This window comes from Solea senegalensis, linkage group LG3 (genome assembly GCF_019176455.1).
Source record: "Solea senegalensis isolate Sse05_10M linkage group LG3, IFAPA_SoseM_1, whole genome shotgun sequence".
Taxonomy (NCBI): Eukaryota; Metazoa; Chordata; class Actinopteri; order Pleuronectiformes; family Soleidae; genus Solea; species Solea senegalensis.
In genome coordinates this window covers 32,718,402-32,737,049 of record NC_058023.1, presented here as the reverse complement: position 1 = coordinate 32,737,049, position 18,648 = coordinate 32,718,402, and the positions used below count along the sequence as shown (strand labels likewise).

Here is an 18,648-nt window from a genome sequence, read left to right as displayed (position 1 = left end):
TAAGTTATCAAGGGTTATTATTGATTTAATTATTGATTCTATTTTATTTCCATCTGTTTTGATCATTTTTGCATCATGCACTCTTATTTTGAAAAGCCTTTATTTTCCCAGATTGTTGGACTTTGTTTTATACTGATAGCGCCCCCTCCTGACCACACTAGAAGTGTGTTGACCCCAGGTCATTTGATTTTAAGGCCCGTCTCAAACCAATAATCATAAACAGTAAAGCACAGTGTGAAATGTAGGTCAAACTTAATGACTATACTTCCCATGAGTCTTTGCTACATTCATGTAGCAAAGACTATCTGTCTGTCTCTCTCTCTTTCTCTTCTGGGTGGAGCTTTGCTTCCTTTAAAGAGTCTCAACAGCCTCAGATGAACACAAACCAGATTCACTGTCATCCTCCAGACCAGAACCAGAATCTGTTTCCCTCCTCTGCTTGGTAGGTGGCGCCATCATTCTGTCTGTGCGTGTGTGTGTTTTAGGACATTTTTTCTGTCAAAAACTGACCTTAACAGGACCAGTCGTCCTCATGGAGACTAAAACCTGGTCCTAATGAGGCAGAACCTTGTTTCTGAGGAATTGGTTAAAGTTTAGGACTAAGATTTAAATTGTGGTTATATTAAGCTTTGGGTTAGTCATTAACTGGTTATGGTTAAGGTTAGTGATAAGGCTGTGTTTAGTTGAAAGTCAATGCAGAGTCCTGAGAAGAATACCTATACACAGTCTATGCATTAACTGCTAAACGGATTAGATTAGACTCAATTCGATAACATCACACTATATTATTATTATATCACATAAGAGTAGATTAGATTAGGCTACATAATATTATATTACATTCCATAACAAAATAAGATTAGATTAGATTCGGGTTTTTTTCAGTTGTTAAATGTAATTTTAAACGTTGGATTTTTAACCAGTGACAATCAAAAGAAATAATTTATGAACAAAATCTGCAAAATTATAATCTTATCACTTTTTTTTTTTACAATGTTTTGACAAAACGATGATCAATATTGTGAATTGTGTGGTTAAATAAATCTAACAATGACATAAACCACAATAAAAGTATGGATTATGTGGTGTTTAACGTTTAAAAATGAATAAAACCAGAAATTTAAATCAAATCTAATCTGAACATGTCTCTTTAAGAATCGTGGGCGTTTTCTTTGCGGAAGTCGGTCCGTCGGTGAAACGCGTCATTTGTATTGTTAGCTTAGCAGCGAGTTTACGTCGTAAACGTGTTTGTTGTGCTCTGGACAAGTAAATAACTCGGTTTAGTGTCGTTTTTTTCTCAAAGACACGAACATTAGTGCGGGATAAAGTAGCTTAGTTTCGCCGTTGAAGCGCATTTAATAAATAAATGGGAGTGGATCGTGACGATGGCTGCGGTGAAAAGAGGTGAGTTCGTTTATTTCGTCATTAACCAGTTGAGATTTTTTATTTAAATTGAAATAAAAACCAACAACTTTTCACACTTGTTATATATATATATATATATATAAACTCGTTTATTTTATTTAGTTTGTCTTTTTCACGAGTGTCGTCTATTTACGCACATTCTTAGTTTTACTTCTTTATTTTCATCAACGAGAAGCAACGAAAGTAAACAAAAACAAATCCAACATGTTTGTAAATGAAAACAATTAAATGTGCTTAAAAAAATAAAACGGAAACACAGAGTCTGCTCACATAGCAACATTCTTGCAATCTTGAAGCAAATTCACTTCTGAAACCGGCTCGTGCCGAATATCGTCGAATTAATCATGAACATACGGTTTTGCTCTGAGAGACTTTTATAAATGTTGCTAAATGAATAAAATGAAGTTGTAATTCTTCAACCAGTCATGTATTTATTTATTTATCTGATCATCGTGTTTGTATTTTTGTATAGAAGTAAGTCGAGTAAAATGAAATAGTGCCGTACACCAGGTCTGAACGATTTTGAATAAATATCTAATTGCGATTATTTTGATATTAATTGTGATATCGGAGGGAAATGGTCCTTTTTACATCATTATTGTCATTTTCATTAGAAAACCATATTTAAAATGATGACTGAAAAACAGAGATTCTCTTCAGTCTGTAGAATATTTTGACACATGCTGGCTGTGAATGTGTGTCGTCTGTGTTGGCCATATTGTGATTTAGCAAAAATTTATTAATTTCTACGTGTTTTTCTTTGTGGAACGTCTGACAGTCACTGAACGTGGTCGTGTTTGTGCTAAATCCACCACAGACTCCTCTGTTCAATATGGACATTTTACACATTTGCTTTGCTAAATGTTGCAGATGAATGCTTTTGTTTTTTAGGATTTTAAGTCATTTGAACTTTGATCTACAGTTGGACGTTGTTTTGATTCTTGTGTCAGACGTCACGCTCCTGACTCTTCAGTGACGACACTCTCTATGTCGTCCAAAAATGTTCAAAAATGTCATAGTATAGCAACAGTGTGTGTGTGTGTGTGTAAAATAGTGAAAACAAGGGGGGGGTGTTCTCTGTTGGAGTAAAATCACTTGATCAAGCCTATTCTTGACTCTGACCTCCTGTTGTTTCAGCTTCAGTTTCCCTTGCGCGTCGTCATGGAGTGTGATCGTCACCTGCTGATGAAGGAGTACGTGAAGATGATGACGGACATGATCGTGCTGTGCGTCACGCTGGCGCTGTCGCTCTTCTTCTGGGTCGTGTCTCTCGTCATCAGCAGCTACTACGGTGAGCCGGAGGAACACGTTGCTGTTGTTGTTTTTGTTTGTGTGTCCAAACAGAATCATGTGCTCTGCCCTGAATTCTTTCCCCTTCACGCCGCGTTACTTTAATCTCTGTCGTCGCACTTTACACAAAATCCTCCAGTGTGTCATATTTGCATTCTGTGGAGAAACTGTTTCCTGTTTGTAAATTCTTCTTCTTCCACACACTTTTGAACTCTGTGTTTTATATAAAAGCCTCTTTAATGTTCCACTTGGTCTGTCTGTCTGTTCGTCCGTCTGTCTGTCAGTCAACGCTAATGTCCTGTTGTGTTTCCACAGGTTCACTGCAGCCTGTGTCGCCATGGCGATGGTTGTTCTCCATCCTGATTCCCCTCGTGTTGACGGCGAGAGCGTTGAAGAGACGCAGCCTGGATCGTACAGGAGCACTGGCAGGTGTGTGTGCGCGAATGTGTTTGTGTGTCTGTCTGTGTGTGTGTCTGAGTGTGTGTGTGTGTGAGTGAGTGAGTGTCTGTGTGTGTGTGTGTGTGTGTGTGTGTGTGTGTGTGTGTGTGTATGTGTTTGTGTGTCTGTGTGTGTGTGTGTGCGTGTGCGCGTGAATGTGTGCGTGTGCGTGAATGTGTGAAATAAACGAAATATTCTATATAGTGATTAAAAATACAGTATTTATGTATTTGAAGCCTAATTACATGTGTTAAAGCAGCATTTGACCATATTTCTAGTCACACTGTGATTTCAACTGCATATCTATTCAGATGACACACGGTGATGTCATCTGAATATATCCTCTAGAATTATGTGACCGTGCCCACTGAAATAATCTGATTATCAGTGCTAAAATAATTGGATTATACAAAAATGTGACACCAGTGAATTAATCTGATGATGTAAAGGAAGATAATCTGATTGCACCCACAGACATAGTCTGATCTGAACTGCTGCAGTAATCAGTTTATCTAAAATGATGTGGTTATGTATGCTAAAATAAGTGGATTACATACACTCACATAATCTGATTAAAACCCCTGAATTAATTGGATCTGATTCCGTCTGATAGCACTGGAGCTGTCACGATTCTCCAGATTGTGATTATGTTTGTTAGCATGATCAGATTAATTCGATGGTTTTAATCGGATTATGTGAGTGTGTGTAATCCAGTTATTTTAGCATACATAATCAGTTTATTCTCGAGGATGTAATCAGATTACATCTGCAGTTAAAACCATTCAGTATGGTCAAACTGTGCTTGAACACAAAGAATGAAAGAAGTGAAGCGTTTTAAATGTAATGTTGTTGATTCCATGTGTTTGTTAATCGTTATTTCTAATATTTATGTCAATAAATGTAATGATTGTAAATGTGACGCCCTTGAAACAATGAATCTCACGTCATGTGACCTCATGCGGATGATGATGATGATAATAATGATGTATCGGTCTCGTGTTGTCAGCTCTGTTGGTGGGTTTCGTGCTGACGATGGCGAACCTCAGCTTCTTCTCGTCTCTGATGGCGTTTTTCATCACATCCTCTAAACTCACGCGTTGGGGCGGAGCCAAGAAGAGGAAGATGGACGCCGAGTACAAAGAAGGTACGAGAACGAGTCGCAGGGAGCGCGTTTGTTTTGAAAGGTTTAAATCAAATGAAAGTGATGTTGACGTTGTGTGTGTGTGTGTGTGTGTGTGTGTGTGTGTGTGTGTGTGTCTCAGGGGGTCAGAGGAACTGGGTCCAGGTCTTCTGTAACGGTGGAGTTCCTACAGAACTGGCTCTGCTCTACATGATCGAGGTCTGAACCTGAACTCTGTGTAAGTGGATCTGGTTTCCCGGTTGTTTCACTAACGACGGCCTCTGTGTCGCAGGTCGGTCCCGGCGAGATCCCCGTCGACTTCGGGAAACAGTACTCGGCCTCGTGGATGTGTCTGTCACTAGTGGGCGCTCTTGCCTGCAGCGCTGGCGACACCTGGGCGGCGGAGGTGGGGCCTGTGCTCAGCCAATCACAGCCCAGACTCATCACCACCTGGAAGGAAGTCCCGGCAGGTGAGAGTGTTTGGGTTTTGTCTGAATTAACTAGTCCTAAGTTTGTTTTTATGTACGTCCAGTTTTACAGAATCCAACGCTTTAAAAACCAAAATAACAAAAAATACAATCAAAACTACTAAAACCAAAAATTGTCGAAAATTTGTTTTTAAAACAATGTAATTTCAAAGGTCTTTAAAAAACATATTTCACAGTAAAAACACCAAATTGGTATGAAGGCATATGAAAGACTTAAAATGACACTTAAGTAGAACTCTGAACTAAAGGGAAATGTGATAATTCTATTATATAATATCTAATATAATTATATTTCAGGCTGCAGTCGCTCATTTAAATGTTCAAATCTTAGTTTCAGATATTTTTACAGCCATTATTGAGGAAGGTGACATTTTCTGAGGATTAGTAGTCATGGTTGTTGTTGTTGTTGTTTTTTGTTGTCTCACATTATGAAGTTAACACAATGTCAGAGTGATCTAAAATGCTGCTCCTAATTCAAGGATGGGTCAAATGCAGAGGAATACTTTCCCTAAGGGGATAAATAAAAACTAACTAACTAAATGTGTTAATTTAAGTCTAATAACTAAATCTATCTGAAATCTGCACTGTCTCTTTAAGACGTGAGACCTTTGAAATAATGGACCATAATATTGTATGAAGTGTTGTTAAGAATGTTATTTGTCTATTTGTCTCAGTCGCCCCAAAAAGTTCATATAGTAGCTCTTTAGTTAGTGAACGAGTGATTTGTGTGTAGTGTTTGATATTTGAAACTCTATTCTTCTTTTTCTCATGGAGTTGGAGTTTCTGTCCAAACGTCTCACTTTACAGTTCAAAAAGATCTTTGTAGGGCGGGGCGATATCTCCATAGTTATTAATATTGATGAAGTCTTTTTTATGACTGTATATTATTGTCATGCAGGAAAGAGATGAGTTTCTGATTTTTAATCCAGTGACCTCTGACATTTGACTTAAACCTAAAACGCTGTGATGGTTTCCGGGGAAACGCCAATGACATCAGAGATAATCTGCAGATACTTGTCGAGTATCGTCATTCAGCTCCAAAATATCCACATATGACTTTCAGTCGGTGCCGTCCAGCCCTAAGTTCACCGTGTTTACGCTCAGTCAACGGTTTGTCAGACAGAAGGTCAAAGTTCATGTCACCTCGAGGTTCAGAATCAGCCCTAAAGTCAAAAGAAGTGTTGAGTCTGTGGATGAACTTTAGCTCAGATAAAGCTTCTGTACGTTCATTCACACAGCGGCTCTGCGTGTGTGTGTGTGTGTGTGTGTGTCTCTCTCTCTGTGTGTGTGGCTCATGTCGGGCGCGTGTGTTTTCTTTCCCCCCAGGAACTAATGGCGGGGTCACGCTTGTCGGTTTGATCGCCAGCCTCCTGGGCGGGCTCACGGTGGGCGTGGCTTTCTTTGTGACACAGCTGCTGACGGTGAGTGACCTGCACATGGCCAACCCTCAGTGGCCAATCATGGTGTACGGGGGCGTGGCCGGCTTGCTGGGCTCAATGGTGGACTCTTTTCTGGGCGCTCACATGCAGTATTCAGGTCAGTGTGTGTTTACTGTTGCGTAATTGATTGATCTGTGGCTTATTGTCTCGATTGGTCCCTAAAATCTCATAGTTGTGGGTTCATTGAGTAATGGATGACTAGTTTTTTTGAGCGATCGTGTCCTCTCTGTCCTCAGGCTTCGACGCGAGCATCGGGAAAGTGGTGAGTCACGAGTCTGCGACCACGCGGCGGATCTGTGGGAAAGCCATCCTGGACAACAACGCCGTCAACCTGTTCTCCTCCGTCCTCGTGGCCCTCCTCCTGCCCGGGCTGGCGTGGGGACTGTGGCCGCAGTCAGAGTAGCAAGGCGGCGAAGACCTCGTGTGAATGGCTGCTTGTAATGTGGGAGGAGCCAGTGTGTCTCCCAGCTGTCCCGGGGAGAGAGAAGCAGACGGACGACAGGAAACAGATGACAGGAGCGCGCTGAGGTATCACCGTTTTTATTTCAGAGTGTCTGAGAGAGAAAAGGCACTAAACCAAAGTGAGAGAGCGACATGGACTTGGAGAGAGAGAGTGAGTGAGAGAGTGGTGCACACACATGCACACACACACACACACACACACGAGTGTTGAAAGGACAAATCCCCTCAGTTTGTAAAAAGAACCGCAAAACAGCAGAAATAATGGAGAATGTGTATATTTTGTCTGTTGAAGATTGTGACGTTGTTGTCTGTGGAATGTGATTATCTTAGCATTGAAGTGTACATGTTGTTTAAATTAAAAATGAAGCTGAAGAGACGGAAGCGTCTTTGTGGGTAACTGACAGGAAGTGTCGTTGCTGTTTGCCCTTGTTTGGGTTGGTCATCACCAGGTCGGGGTTAGGCCTGATTGGCCACGGGGGCGTGGCCCACACAGGTGGCAGCGAGCAGCGAGCGAGCATAAGAAGCAGGGCAGGCGGTGAGGCGGCAGCCGAAGCGGCGGACGAAGACAGGACAAAGACAGAGGAGTCATGCAGGAGTCGCGCAGAGGAGCGCTGGCTGGCCTGGCCTCTCCACGGACGACACACCACTTGCTCCTTTGACCTTCCTCTACGGACCCCGTGCTGACAGAGCCACAACATGGAGGACGAGCTGCTTTCCTCTCTTTTCTTTAGCTTCATTGCAGTCAAACTTAGTTCCTTTCTTTCAAGCTGAAATTCAATCCTTCTTCTCCCACCTCCTCATGTCACCAAACACTCCTTCTTCTCGTTAACTCATCTCTATCATCTGGTTGCTTTCCTGACTCGTAAAGAGGCCGCAGTGACCTTCACAACACCTGTGGCACTATCTTGCCCTCCAACTTCTGGGGTCCCTCAGGGTTCTGCCCTGGGCCTTCTCCATCTCGACACCCACTTTCTTTTTCTTCCAGGAGAGGGCGTGTGTTTGGCTGAGCTTGCTTACTTACTGACTTCTACCTCTTGTTGGGACCCAAACGTTCAAATGCACTTGCTGTAATTTGCTTCCGATAAAGCGACGGCTAAATGTCACAGAGTTCAGTCAACAGATTTACTTTCACCTTCTTCTTATTATTCACTTCACTGTAAGTGACACATTACACACAGAGCCGCCGTAAAACAAACTACGACAGAGGAAATATTTAGGCTTCTTTACATAATAGATTTTACGTTTATTCTTAAAATATTTACATTTCTTGTTCAATTCCCACATGTAATTAAGTTTTCCTTACTTCATATAATAAGAACAATAACAATGGATTCTGAAGCTCTTCACTTGGTTTTAAAGCCGACAAACATCCAATTCAATCGTTGTGTTTATTTTCATGCTGGAGTGTTTTCCGGTTTCAATAAAGTGATTACGACAAACCAACGTGTTTGTGATGATTGTAAATAAATTCTTCTTCTGTCTCTCTCACACACACACACACACTCACTCAGGAGGGGAGGGAGGGAGGCGTTCCTGACACGACCAGGTGAGAGTGGGCGGGTGCAGTGCTGTGATTGGCAGGTGCTGCTGTCGTCACAGCTGATCTTTGTAGTAGCCCAATTTGGCGACGGACATTTCCCTGCGGAGCTGCGTCACCTCCCAGAACATCTGCTCCGCTGAAGACACACGGTCACATGACGGTCACATGATACGCCAGGAAGTTTACGTTCAACACACAGACTTTAGTAACATGTGATTAACTGTTTGGTCCATCAAATGTCAAAGTGTCGTCTCTTACCGTCCTGTTGCTTGACCAGTCCCTGGTGAATGTAGCGAATGTAGGTGAAGAAGTTACACACAGCTGTGATCTAACACACACACAAACACATTAGTAAACACACACTATAGGACAATTAAAATTATGTTCCATCATAACATAATGTGTGTGTGTGTACTCACTCTGTAGCGACAGTAAGGAGAAACATAGTAATAATTGGACGAGTCTCCAAACTTGATTCTGTGCTTACAGGTTTTGGTCTGACCGCTGAGCGCACATTTTCTGTCACACACACACGCAGAGAGAGAGAGAGAGAGAGAAAACGCTGAGTCATTGTTTTTGTCGACACAAATAAGAAAAAACGCTACACAAGAGTAGAGGAACCAAGGAGGGAGGAAAGAAGTAAAGGAGGAGAGAAGGCAACACTGATCAAAGGTTACTTTCATCAGGATCTCTAATAAACCTGCACACACGTCAACTTATGTTAAGTCAGCAGAGGAAGAGGAGGAGTCAGGCAGCGAGGGGGAGGGGCAAGAGAGATGGAAACAAAAAAACAGAAAGAGAGGGAGGAGACTTACGTGACGAGCTCGGCTCTGCGTCCACTAGAAGAGGAAATTAAGGACAGATGAAGAGATGACGATGATGATGATGAAAGAGTGAAAGATGATGAAGAGGTGTGTGTGTGTGTGTGTGTGTGTCTCCTCACTTTGGTCCTCCGCACTCCACGGCCGAGGCTTTGACCACAGGAAGTGGCTGAAAACCCACCGGCTCCACACTGAGCGTGTTCTGCTCCACGGCTTCTAAGATGGCCGATCCCAGCTGAGGAGGAAGAGGAGGAGACACACGGAGGTCAGATCTATCTCACAACACAGTGTGAACACAGCATGAACACAGTGTGAACACAGTGTGAACACAGAGTGAACACAGCGTGAACACAGCGTGAACACAGCGTGAACACAGAGTGAACACAGCGTGAACACAGCGTGAACACAGCGTGAACACAGCGTGAACACAGCGTGAACACAGAGTGAACACAGCGTGAACACAGCGTGAACACAGAGTGAACACAGTGATTCTTCAGTTTAAACTGTTACTACACTATTTTAACATTTTCTGGAGCTTTAATGGTTCAAAGAAGCAAAAAAAAAAAGGTCCACTTTTTTTAAGCGTTGAGAGGAGAAACCTGGTCTGGTGTGGTCTACGTACCTCACTCCTGTTGAAGGTGAGACACGGGTAAATGTCCTCGCGGTAAACTCTGTCCAGAAAGCTGCAGCTGCGCTCCAGCGTCGGCTCCTCCCTCCACGTCTTGAACTCAGTGAACAGCTGAGTGTCCACCTGCGTCCACAACGACAACAGTTAGCATGAAAACTGCATCGGGACGTGTCCCGTCCCTCGTGTTGTCCTCTGTGTGGATGTCCGTACCTCTCTACACTCTCGGACGATGGGTTGTGTGGCAGACGGGTCGGGTTGTGTCCCCAGGATGGCAGAGGACGTGCTCTTGTTTCTGCTGTGACCTTTCCTGAACGGCGTCTTCACGCCAGCAGGAGGAAGTTCGCCCACAGGAGACGTCGGCGAGGACAGGACGAGCGTCTTCAGAGCCTGGACCTCGGCCTGGAGGACATCGATCTGGAGAAGAAGACGATGAGGACGAGGACGAAGAACATGATGAACTGTTAGAAAAGAATGAAACTGAAACGGCAACTTCTACTGTGTTAAAATAACTCAGTGAAGGAAACTCATGATTTACTTCAGCTTCTTGTTCAGCCTCGCGTTTAGCTTCTTCTTTAGCCTCGTGTTTAGCTTCTTCTTCAGCCTCGTGTTTAGCTTCTTCTATAGCCTCGCGTTTAGCTTCTTCTTTAGCCTCGTGTTTAGCTTCTTCTTTAGCCTCTTGTATATAGTAAATGTAAACAGCATCGCTCCCATAGCCGCATCTCCCTCTGTGACTCTCGTCAGTCTTCACTGTTATGATGAACACAGACGGTGAAGAGACGACTTGTCTGACGTTCTGTCTACTGTACACGTCTATGCGATGAACCACGTTGGTTCCTGTCTGGGGGGCGTGTCGTGGGTGTGTCGGGGGTGTGGCATGGTTGTGTGACATACACATTCAGAGCTCTATCTCTAAGCTTCTCTGTCTTTGACTCCTGATTCAGATTCTTCATGAACGCTCAAAGAAATCTGTGTGTGTGTGTGTGTGTGTGTGTGTGTGTGTGTACCTTGCCCAGAGCTTCTCTCAGTTGTTTTTCTGCCGTCGCCTGTTTGACGTTTGCTTCTCTCACCATTTTGTGAGCTTCCTACAAAAACACAGTTTCATAGTTTTCATCATTTCTTTTGAACGTGTTATAAAAAGGAACAGTTCTCTGCCACACACACACACACACACACACACACACACACCTCTGATGAGGAAAAGGAAACAAGAGAACAGAGGAAAAGGAAGGACGGTGGAAACCAGGTTTGACTCAGTCCAGATCGTCAGCAGCCGTCGTGTCTCTGAGCAGGAGCGTCAAACACAATCTCTCTCCAAATACACAGGAAAACATCAATTTCTCTACTTTAATGTCCCATTGAAAAAAATACAGGGAATCATTTAGTGAAGGAAGAAAAAAAAGTGAGATTGAAATCGTCACACAGACGTCACAAAGCACCAAAGCAGCAGAAAACAAAGACTAATCATCCGGTTTGTGTCTGCCCACAGCGTCAGGAGGAAGTGGGAAAAAAAACAGGAAACAGGAAGCAGAGGAAGACACGGAGGAAGCGGTGGAGAGGTGATGGACACCGACCTGGAAGAGACTGGCGGTGAGTTCCTCCAGCTCCTGGCCGAGCTGATCTCTGACTTTAGACAATCTCTCACACTCCTCATCCTTCAACAGCAGATCCTTACACACACACACACACACACACACACACACACACACACACACAGCAACAACACAACAAAAACAAACGCAAAATAATCACATGAGTGTAAAAAAAATCAAAGCACGGCAACAAACAAAAGAAAATGAAGAAATAAAAATGAGTGAAATATGTTTGAAATCCCTTTTTTACACAAACTAACGATCACTTTTATTATCAATTACTTAAGTGTTTTTGGTTTGAAAATGTCCAAACTTTACTTCTACAGAAAAATATTCTGGAGAAGAGAATTTACTGTGAAAAAGATGAAGTTTATTAAAGTGACGTCGAGATGAAAACGTCTGGAAAACACTGAGTTACTAAATAATTAGAGTTTTAACAAATGCATTCAAATGAAATATGGAAACATTTATGAGTATGAACCTCACACACGCACACACACACTCACTCACATTCACCTCTGTGTCTCTGTCTCTGTGTGTGTGTGTCTCTCAGTGTCTGTGTGTGTGTGTGTGTGTGTCTCGGTGTGCGTGCGTGTGTGTGTGCGTGCGTGCGTGCGTGTTACTCTGAGCGGCTGACTCACTCCTTCAACCTCTGTTATGTAGGTGTATTGTGTCCTGTATTGTGTGTGTCTCTGTAGGTAATTCCCCCTCTGAGCCTTAGCTGACTCCTCCCTTCAGCTACCTCTCGTGATGTAGGTGTGTGTGTGTGTCCTAATGTGTGTCTCTGTGTGTGTGTTACCCTCTAGGCAACCAGGCCCGAGAACTCCTCCTTCAACCCCTCTAAGTATGTAGTATTGTCTCTGTGTCTGTGTGTGTGTGTACATGTGTGTGTGTGTGTGTGTCTCTGTGTGTCTGTCTGTGTGTGTGTGTGCATGTGTGTGTGCATGTGTGCGTGTGTATGTGTGTCCCCCTGTGTGTGTCTCTGTGGGCGTGTGTGTTACCCTCTGAGCCTTGGCGAGCTCCTCCTTCAGCCTCTCGTATCCCTTCTCTCTGACCTCCATCACAGACGGACTCCTCAGCCTCGACAGGCTGTCGCTCAGAGCGCTGCACTCCTCCACTTCCTCCCCGGACAGGAAGTTGCCGTCGGAGGACTCGGACTCCAGACCTGGCACGCTGCGAGTCGTCACCGGGGGAAACGGCAGAGGTCAAACACACGCGACAGAATAATCCCGTGTTAATCCAAAGGATTAAGCGTCTCTCGTACCTTCCATTGTGACTGTGTCTGGGCGTGGAGTAAACCGGCTGAGTGGGCAGCTGGTCCGCCCGCAGTGAGGTGCGGAGGCCAGGAGGGGGCGCTCCCAGAGAGTGGGTGCGGTACAGAGCTGTGGGCGGGGCGCTGTGACGAGGAGGCGGGCGCTGCTCCGCTTGATTCTTCAGAGAAAAAAAACACACAGTGATTTCATGATTTCATCAGACGAGTCGAGTCGTCTCTGGAACTTTAGATTAAAACAGAAATCTCATTATTTCTTAATGACTTTTTTCACAGAAACACAAACAAAAACATTGTAAACAAACTCACGTTTCCTGCTTGTGATGAGTTTTCTGATGATTATGATTCAGAATATGACAATAAACAGCTTTAAACTCTTTCACTTTTACATTTTCTGAACAACATCTTTTTCTTCCACATTCACGTTCAAAATGATAACATTACAAAAACATTCTAAATAAAAAGAACCGTTTTTTTTTAGGATTCTATGGGCGGAGCTTTGAACAGAAACTCTGGCTCCCTCTTGTGGCACTTCCAAATAAATCACTACAACTGTATGTTGGCGAGTTTAAAAACATTTTGAAAGTCTTGGTATTTTCTCCACGTCGTTTTAAAACAAACACACTGAACGTGCTCGCGTGCCGCGTTGACCTCTGACCTTACCTGAAGGTCAGGTGTGGTGGGCGAGGCCAAGTTCACCTCATGAAAGCCCTCCAGAGTCTCGGCGTTGGTCTGACGGCTGCTGCACGCCATCGCAGCGGCTCTCTGACATCATACAGTCTGTGGACACACACACACACACACACACACACATCAGTGAAGCTCTGTGATCTGTGTGTGTGTGTGTGTGTGTGTGTGTGTGTTGTACCATGGTGCAGCAGCAGGTGGAGCTGTTTTCAGGATCACTGAAGGTTCCACAGTCAGTCAGAAAATCATCAGCGTGAAAACCAGGTCAGTTTAGAATGACTCAGCAAAACACAGCTTTACCTGTGTGTGTGTGTGAGAGAGAGAGAGACAGACAGAGAGACAGAGAAAGACAGACAGAGAGAGAGACAGAGAGAGACATTATTATTATTCATTTTATAAAACGAAAGAAGAATCAAAACAACATTTTGACCATAAACTGTAATAAAATGGACAACTTCCCCCTGATGACAAACAGGAAGTGAAAATATACCAACTATCCACCAGGGGGCGTGTCTGCTGTTTCTTCTTCTTCTTCTTGTCACTTGATTTGTGACATCAGTGAACAGGTCTGAAGAGGATCAATAGTTCCAATCGGATTTATTACATTACATTTAGGGCTGGGCGATACGGACCAAAACTGATATCGCGATATTTTTTGTTCTAATGGTGATATGCGATATTATAAAGATATTTTGAATAAAACGGGTTAGCTCGCCTTACTGGTCGGCCGTTCAGCTGACAGCTGAAACCCGGCATCCGGAGACCAGAAACCCGGAAACAGGAGACCAGAATCCCGGAGACAGGAGACCAGAATCCCGGAGAAAAGAGACCAGAAACCCGGAGACCAGAGCCTCGGTGTTGGAGATGGTAAACAATGAGCCGCTGATGTGTTTTAAGTCCACTTGGAGCCGAAATCTGCGGCTAACAGCTGGAAGGCAACTTTTATTTTGTAGTAAAAAAGAAGGTTCAGAAAAATGTATCAGAGTTTAAATTTCATGTCAAAACTTTTCGTCGACTATTTTGTTAATCTGTGAATATTTTCAGTTTCTTTGCTCCATAAACCACAAAAAATACATTTTATTGTGGCAATGAATGAATGCAATCATTGATAAAATAATGTTGTTGTGTTAATAATAATCTCCTCAGCAGAGAATTTTAATCTTAATCTGAGAAGTGAAATTCTTAGAAATCATATATGAAGACGCGTCTTTGTTCGGGAAGTTTTCAGGAAAACGAGGAACAGACTGGAATCTCACACGTCCACGCTCAGATAATGTATGCTTTCATGTTCTTGTTCCCGTTGATGAATGAACACATGAACTGTGAACGGTCTTTGAGTGTGAAGAGAAAATTCTTAGAAAACATAAATGAACGCATGTTTGTGCGGCGAGAGAAAACAGCTGCGGGGTTTGAACACGACCACAGTGGACGACTTCACGTTCACAAGAAATCCACTTTCCAAAAATACCGGGACTCCACAAAATCACATGTCCACAATTTTCAGCCGGATTATTCGTGTTCAAGTGACGACGTCAAACAAATGTAAGTAAATGTATGTAAATGCAACAAAGACACTTCCTGCTGCTTTAATGGCGACAACAAAACACTGAACAACACTGAGCGACAACAGCACACAAGCCTTCGTCATCATCATCATCATCATCATTAAAATAACCTCGGACTCTGAGCTTCTTCTCTTTTGTTTCCTTCACAGTGACTTTGTACGGCTCACCTGCTCTGTGTGTGTGTGTGTGAGAGAGGGTGTGTCTGAACTGTGTGTAAATATACTAAAGACAAATTCTCCTTTAAGAAAACAAATAAAGATGGTGTGACTGAGAAAAGATGACATCATCACCTCAGGTTATTCCTGTCCAGAAACTAGATCTGTGTGTGTGTGTGTGTGTGTGTGTCAGTACTGTTACAAAGTTCCATCTCGCTCTCTCTCTCTCTCTGTGTGTTAATAAGTGTCCTCGCACGCGTCAATAAAAAAACAAGTTTCAATCAATAAAATGTGATTACAGCTTTAGCTCCGCCCCCTCCGAGTTTCAGTTACACAATGTTTATTATCATTCATTATCCATGATATTATTAATCTATAGCAACTAACATGTGACACGTGTAAACCCGTTCAAATTATTATTGATTCAACTTTAACACTTAAAAGAAATACAGCCATTAAAAATAAGGATTATTATATAAATATATATATATACATAAAAGTAACTTTTGTTGATATTTAAAAATGACATTACCAGATTATTTCGGAGCCACTGAACTAATCTGATTGCATTTACAAAAACAGTCCAATTGTGCCCGCTGGAATAATCTGATTTTAACGGCCTCAATAATCTGAATAGATTCACCCGCCGTAATAATCTGAGAATTATTGATTTTTTAAAAATGATATTAACTGATTATTTTGAAGTTTTGGAGAAAAAAACCCAGCAAATTGTCACTATATTATCAAACATTCTCAGATATTTAGCCTATTTTTTTACATCTGATAAAATATAAAAGTTTAGTAATAATAATAATAATAAGAATGATGATTTTTGAACTCATTATTATTGGAATTACACAGAATTATTTTCGATAGAGACAGAGACGTCGGTCAAACTTTGACGAGCGCTCGTCTCTCCGCCTCTGAGCGTCGCCATGGAAACCAGTCCTGCAGAGCCCGGAGTAACCGGACACTCGGAGAGAAGCCGAGTGTGGATCCAGTTACTCTGAGCGTCAAACGCGGCCTCGCGTCATCGTCTGAACACGTGAAACTTTTGAAATTATGATGATGATACGACCAAGAGACGCTGATACTGCAACTTTTGTGACGTTGAAGAAAATAAATTATTAATGTTATAAGACAGACTGCACCTTTAAAGGATGAAAATTAAGAAACACATTTTTGGACTAATTCTCACTCAAATTAAAAGAAAAAAAATGTAAAAAAAAAAAAAGGAGTTAAAAAAGAAAATATTCCATCACAATTATTACTGGTTTTGACTTCTTTTGGGACTAATTTACTGTTTTACTCAAAGTGTGTAATTAATAAACAACTATTTCAACACAACGCTGTAAATTAAACTTGATGGTGTTTGAATTCTTGACAAATATGTGATTCATCACTGACACTAGGACTATTTTTTTACTCTTGTTTTGTTAAATATTTTCCTCCTGCATCATTAAATGGGACTGATTTTGGAGATGATGATGAGGATAATTATTGTGTGTGGAGGAAGTGGAAGAACCAGACCTTGAATGCATCGCTGAGCGTTTAACGTGTGGATGGAGGTGAAACCTGAACCTCAGACTCATATAAGCTGCAGCATCAGCTGTAAACATTCACTGACGCTTTGTTCATTCACACGAGTCAACTCACACACCTGTTTACTAAGTGTTTACACCCTTCTGTGTGTGTGTGTGTGTGTGTGTGAGACCACGATATTTTAGATTCCGCTTTCTACAACTCTTAGAATTTAATCCTGTGAAGATCAGTCTGGACAAGAATTAAGTGAAAAGAGAAAAAAACGAGTTGTAAACTGCTATTTCAGCTCCTCCCCCTGCTCATTTTACTCAGTCATACATGTACAACTAAATTAAGGGATGTCCTGCGTTTACATGTGTTATTTTATAGCTATCTGGAATGTATATTAATGTGTATTTATCTCTGAAACTGTCGTAAAACGCTGTGTTCCAATTGTTCCAACGATATTTTTAAACTCTAACACTGCTACTTTCACCGTTAATAGCACTTTTGTCGTATTAGTTTTGCGGTGCAGTGTGACGTTTTATCCGTAGACTTGTTGCTACGCTGTTCGTGTGACAAACACATACTGCTAACAACAGTTAGCCCGAGATAACGTTTGCATTTCTGACTTGGAAAGCCGAGTATGCAGAGTTCCGACTTCGACATAAATGGAACGCAGCGAAGTGAGCGCGGCACTGTTTCATTTCAACATGATAGTTAACGGTTGTGACGCCGTCGCCACCGCGTAGAAACAGCGTTAAAGTAACATGCTAAGTTTGTAGACTATAATGAAAACAGAATTCTTTGAATGAAATGTCAAAAAAATAGTAAAGATAATTAAGAAAATATGAAAATATTTGATTGGAATTGTTTACTCAGCATTCCCAACTATTTAAAATGTTACAGACATAATAATCTACTTACCCTTGACTGTAAAATAAGACTTAATTGAGGGTCACTAATAAATATATAACTAAATAAACACTGGGCTGGGTGTTAAAGTTCCAGGTGACAGCTAGGTCACGTTAGCACCGGGTTAGCCGCGGCTAGCAATATGTGACACGACAATGCTATCAGATACAGTTCGCTGTGGATGCTAACAGATACAGTTAGCTGTGGGGGCGTGTAAAAACGCCAACGGTTGTCACGGTGTCCGCGTGAAAGACACACGTCAGCAGCGTCTCTTCGTGTTTCTGACGCTACATCGCTCGAGCTAACGTCCTTTTAAAAATGGGAGCTGGCGCTAGCCAGCCGAGCTAACAGCTTCATTCTGCAGCTGTGACAGTCACGTGACAGGAGGCACGAGAGTAAACAGACTCGTGAAAAAACACAACAACAACAACAACAACAGAAACACACAAATAACGTTTTTCTCTTCTTATTGAAAATGAATGCGTTACTGGCTTTGCAATGGTTACTAATGAGTGTCTGATTCCATTATCGGCCACTGCACAGAGCCCGGAGGCGGCTGAGCGGAATTCACTAAATGACCGAAAACACGCGGTGATTTGTATGGATAATATCCCGCGGTACAGTTAAATACACCCGTGTTAGACGGTGTGTGACGGTGCAGCAGCAAGTGACGGCAGACACACAGCGGGAGAACCGGAGGAGCTGACGGCTCAGAGTCCGATAATGGAAGCACACACCTCTCTGCAATGGTGCGTTTGCGTGCAGCCTATGAAGCTAGCTTTAGCAATTTAGCCCCTTAGCGAGTTACAGTGAAGAGTGACGTTTGTAAGACGAACTCACCGGTGTCTGCGTGAACGTGGACAGCAGCCGATCCGAACCCACGGAAAAAAAAACAAATTAATAAATTAACAAATAAATAAACAAACAAAGTGAAGCGCAGGCTGAGTGAGCAGCGGATCCGCTGTTGACGCAGACCGGAGCGGGTGAGACAGGAGGTGCGTTCAAGGACCGCTGGGAAACGACACGATTCTACGTTTTGTTTTCATAAAACCTCTTTTTAATCCGAATAAAAGTTTGCTCTTGTTTTTTTCAAATTTCAGTTAATGATTGATAAAGTATATTAATGTACTGGCTTATTTCAGAAGTTTTCCTTCCGTATTTATACATAAATACACACACACACATATATATGTGTGTATATATATATATGTATATATATTATTCGTTGTAGTCTTTATATATTCATAAAAGATAAAATATGTTTCCACAAGATTTTAAACTTATAAAAAGACAAA

The 18,648-nt window shown here is 42.3% G+C and overlaps 2 protein-coding genes across 5 annotated transcripts; one reads left to right on the top strand and one right to left on the bottom strand.

Moving 5' to 3' along the window:
* Positions 1-363: 363 nt before the first annotated feature.
* On the top strand, positions 364-7,038 carry tmem19 (transmembrane protein 19). 2 transcript variants are annotated; one of them, XM_044021679.1, is made up of 8 exons: positions 364-442; positions 2,563-2,716; positions 3,031-3,144; positions 4,160-4,297; positions 4,416-4,492; positions 4,566-4,743; positions 6,088-6,297; positions 6,437-7,038. In XM_044021679.1, exons 2-8 carry the CDS (start codon positions 2,587-2,589, stop codon positions 6,601-6,603), a joined length of 1,014 nt encoding a protein of 337 aa, XP_043877614.1. In that variant the 5' UTR covers positions 364-442; positions 2,563-2,586; the 3' UTR covers positions 6,604-7,038. The 2 variants fall into 2 exon arrangements, with proteins under 2 accessions (XP_043877614.1, XP_043877613.1); XM_044021678.1 differs by lacking the exon at positions 364-442 and adding an exon at positions 1,181-1,404.
* LOC122766641 (RAB3A interacting protein (rabin3)) lies at positions 6,725-18,347 on the bottom strand. 3 transcript variants are annotated; one of them, XM_044021675.1, is made up of 14 exons: positions 18,194-18,347; positions 13,379-13,497; positions 13,174-13,290; positions 12,505-12,671; positions 12,242-12,413; positions 11,223-11,318; positions 10,656-10,733; positions 9,862-10,065; positions 9,646-9,774; positions 9,146-9,258; positions 9,018-9,041; positions 8,622-8,721; positions 8,461-8,530; positions 6,725-8,338 (listed from the first exon to the last, which is right to left on the bottom strand). In XM_044021675.1, exons 3-14 carry the CDS (start codon positions 13,261-13,263, stop codon positions 8,256-8,258), a joined length of 1,326 nt encoding a protein of 441 aa, XP_043877610.1. In that variant the 5' UTR covers positions 13,264-13,290; positions 13,379-13,497; positions 18,194-18,347; the 3' UTR covers positions 6,725-8,255. The 3 variants fall into 3 exon arrangements, with proteins under 3 accessions (XP_043877610.1, XP_043877611.1, XP_043877612.1); XM_044021676.1 differs by lacking the exon at positions 9,018-9,041; XM_044021677.1 differs by lacking the exon at positions 11,223-11,318.
* Positions 18,348-18,648: the final 301 nt, after the last annotated feature.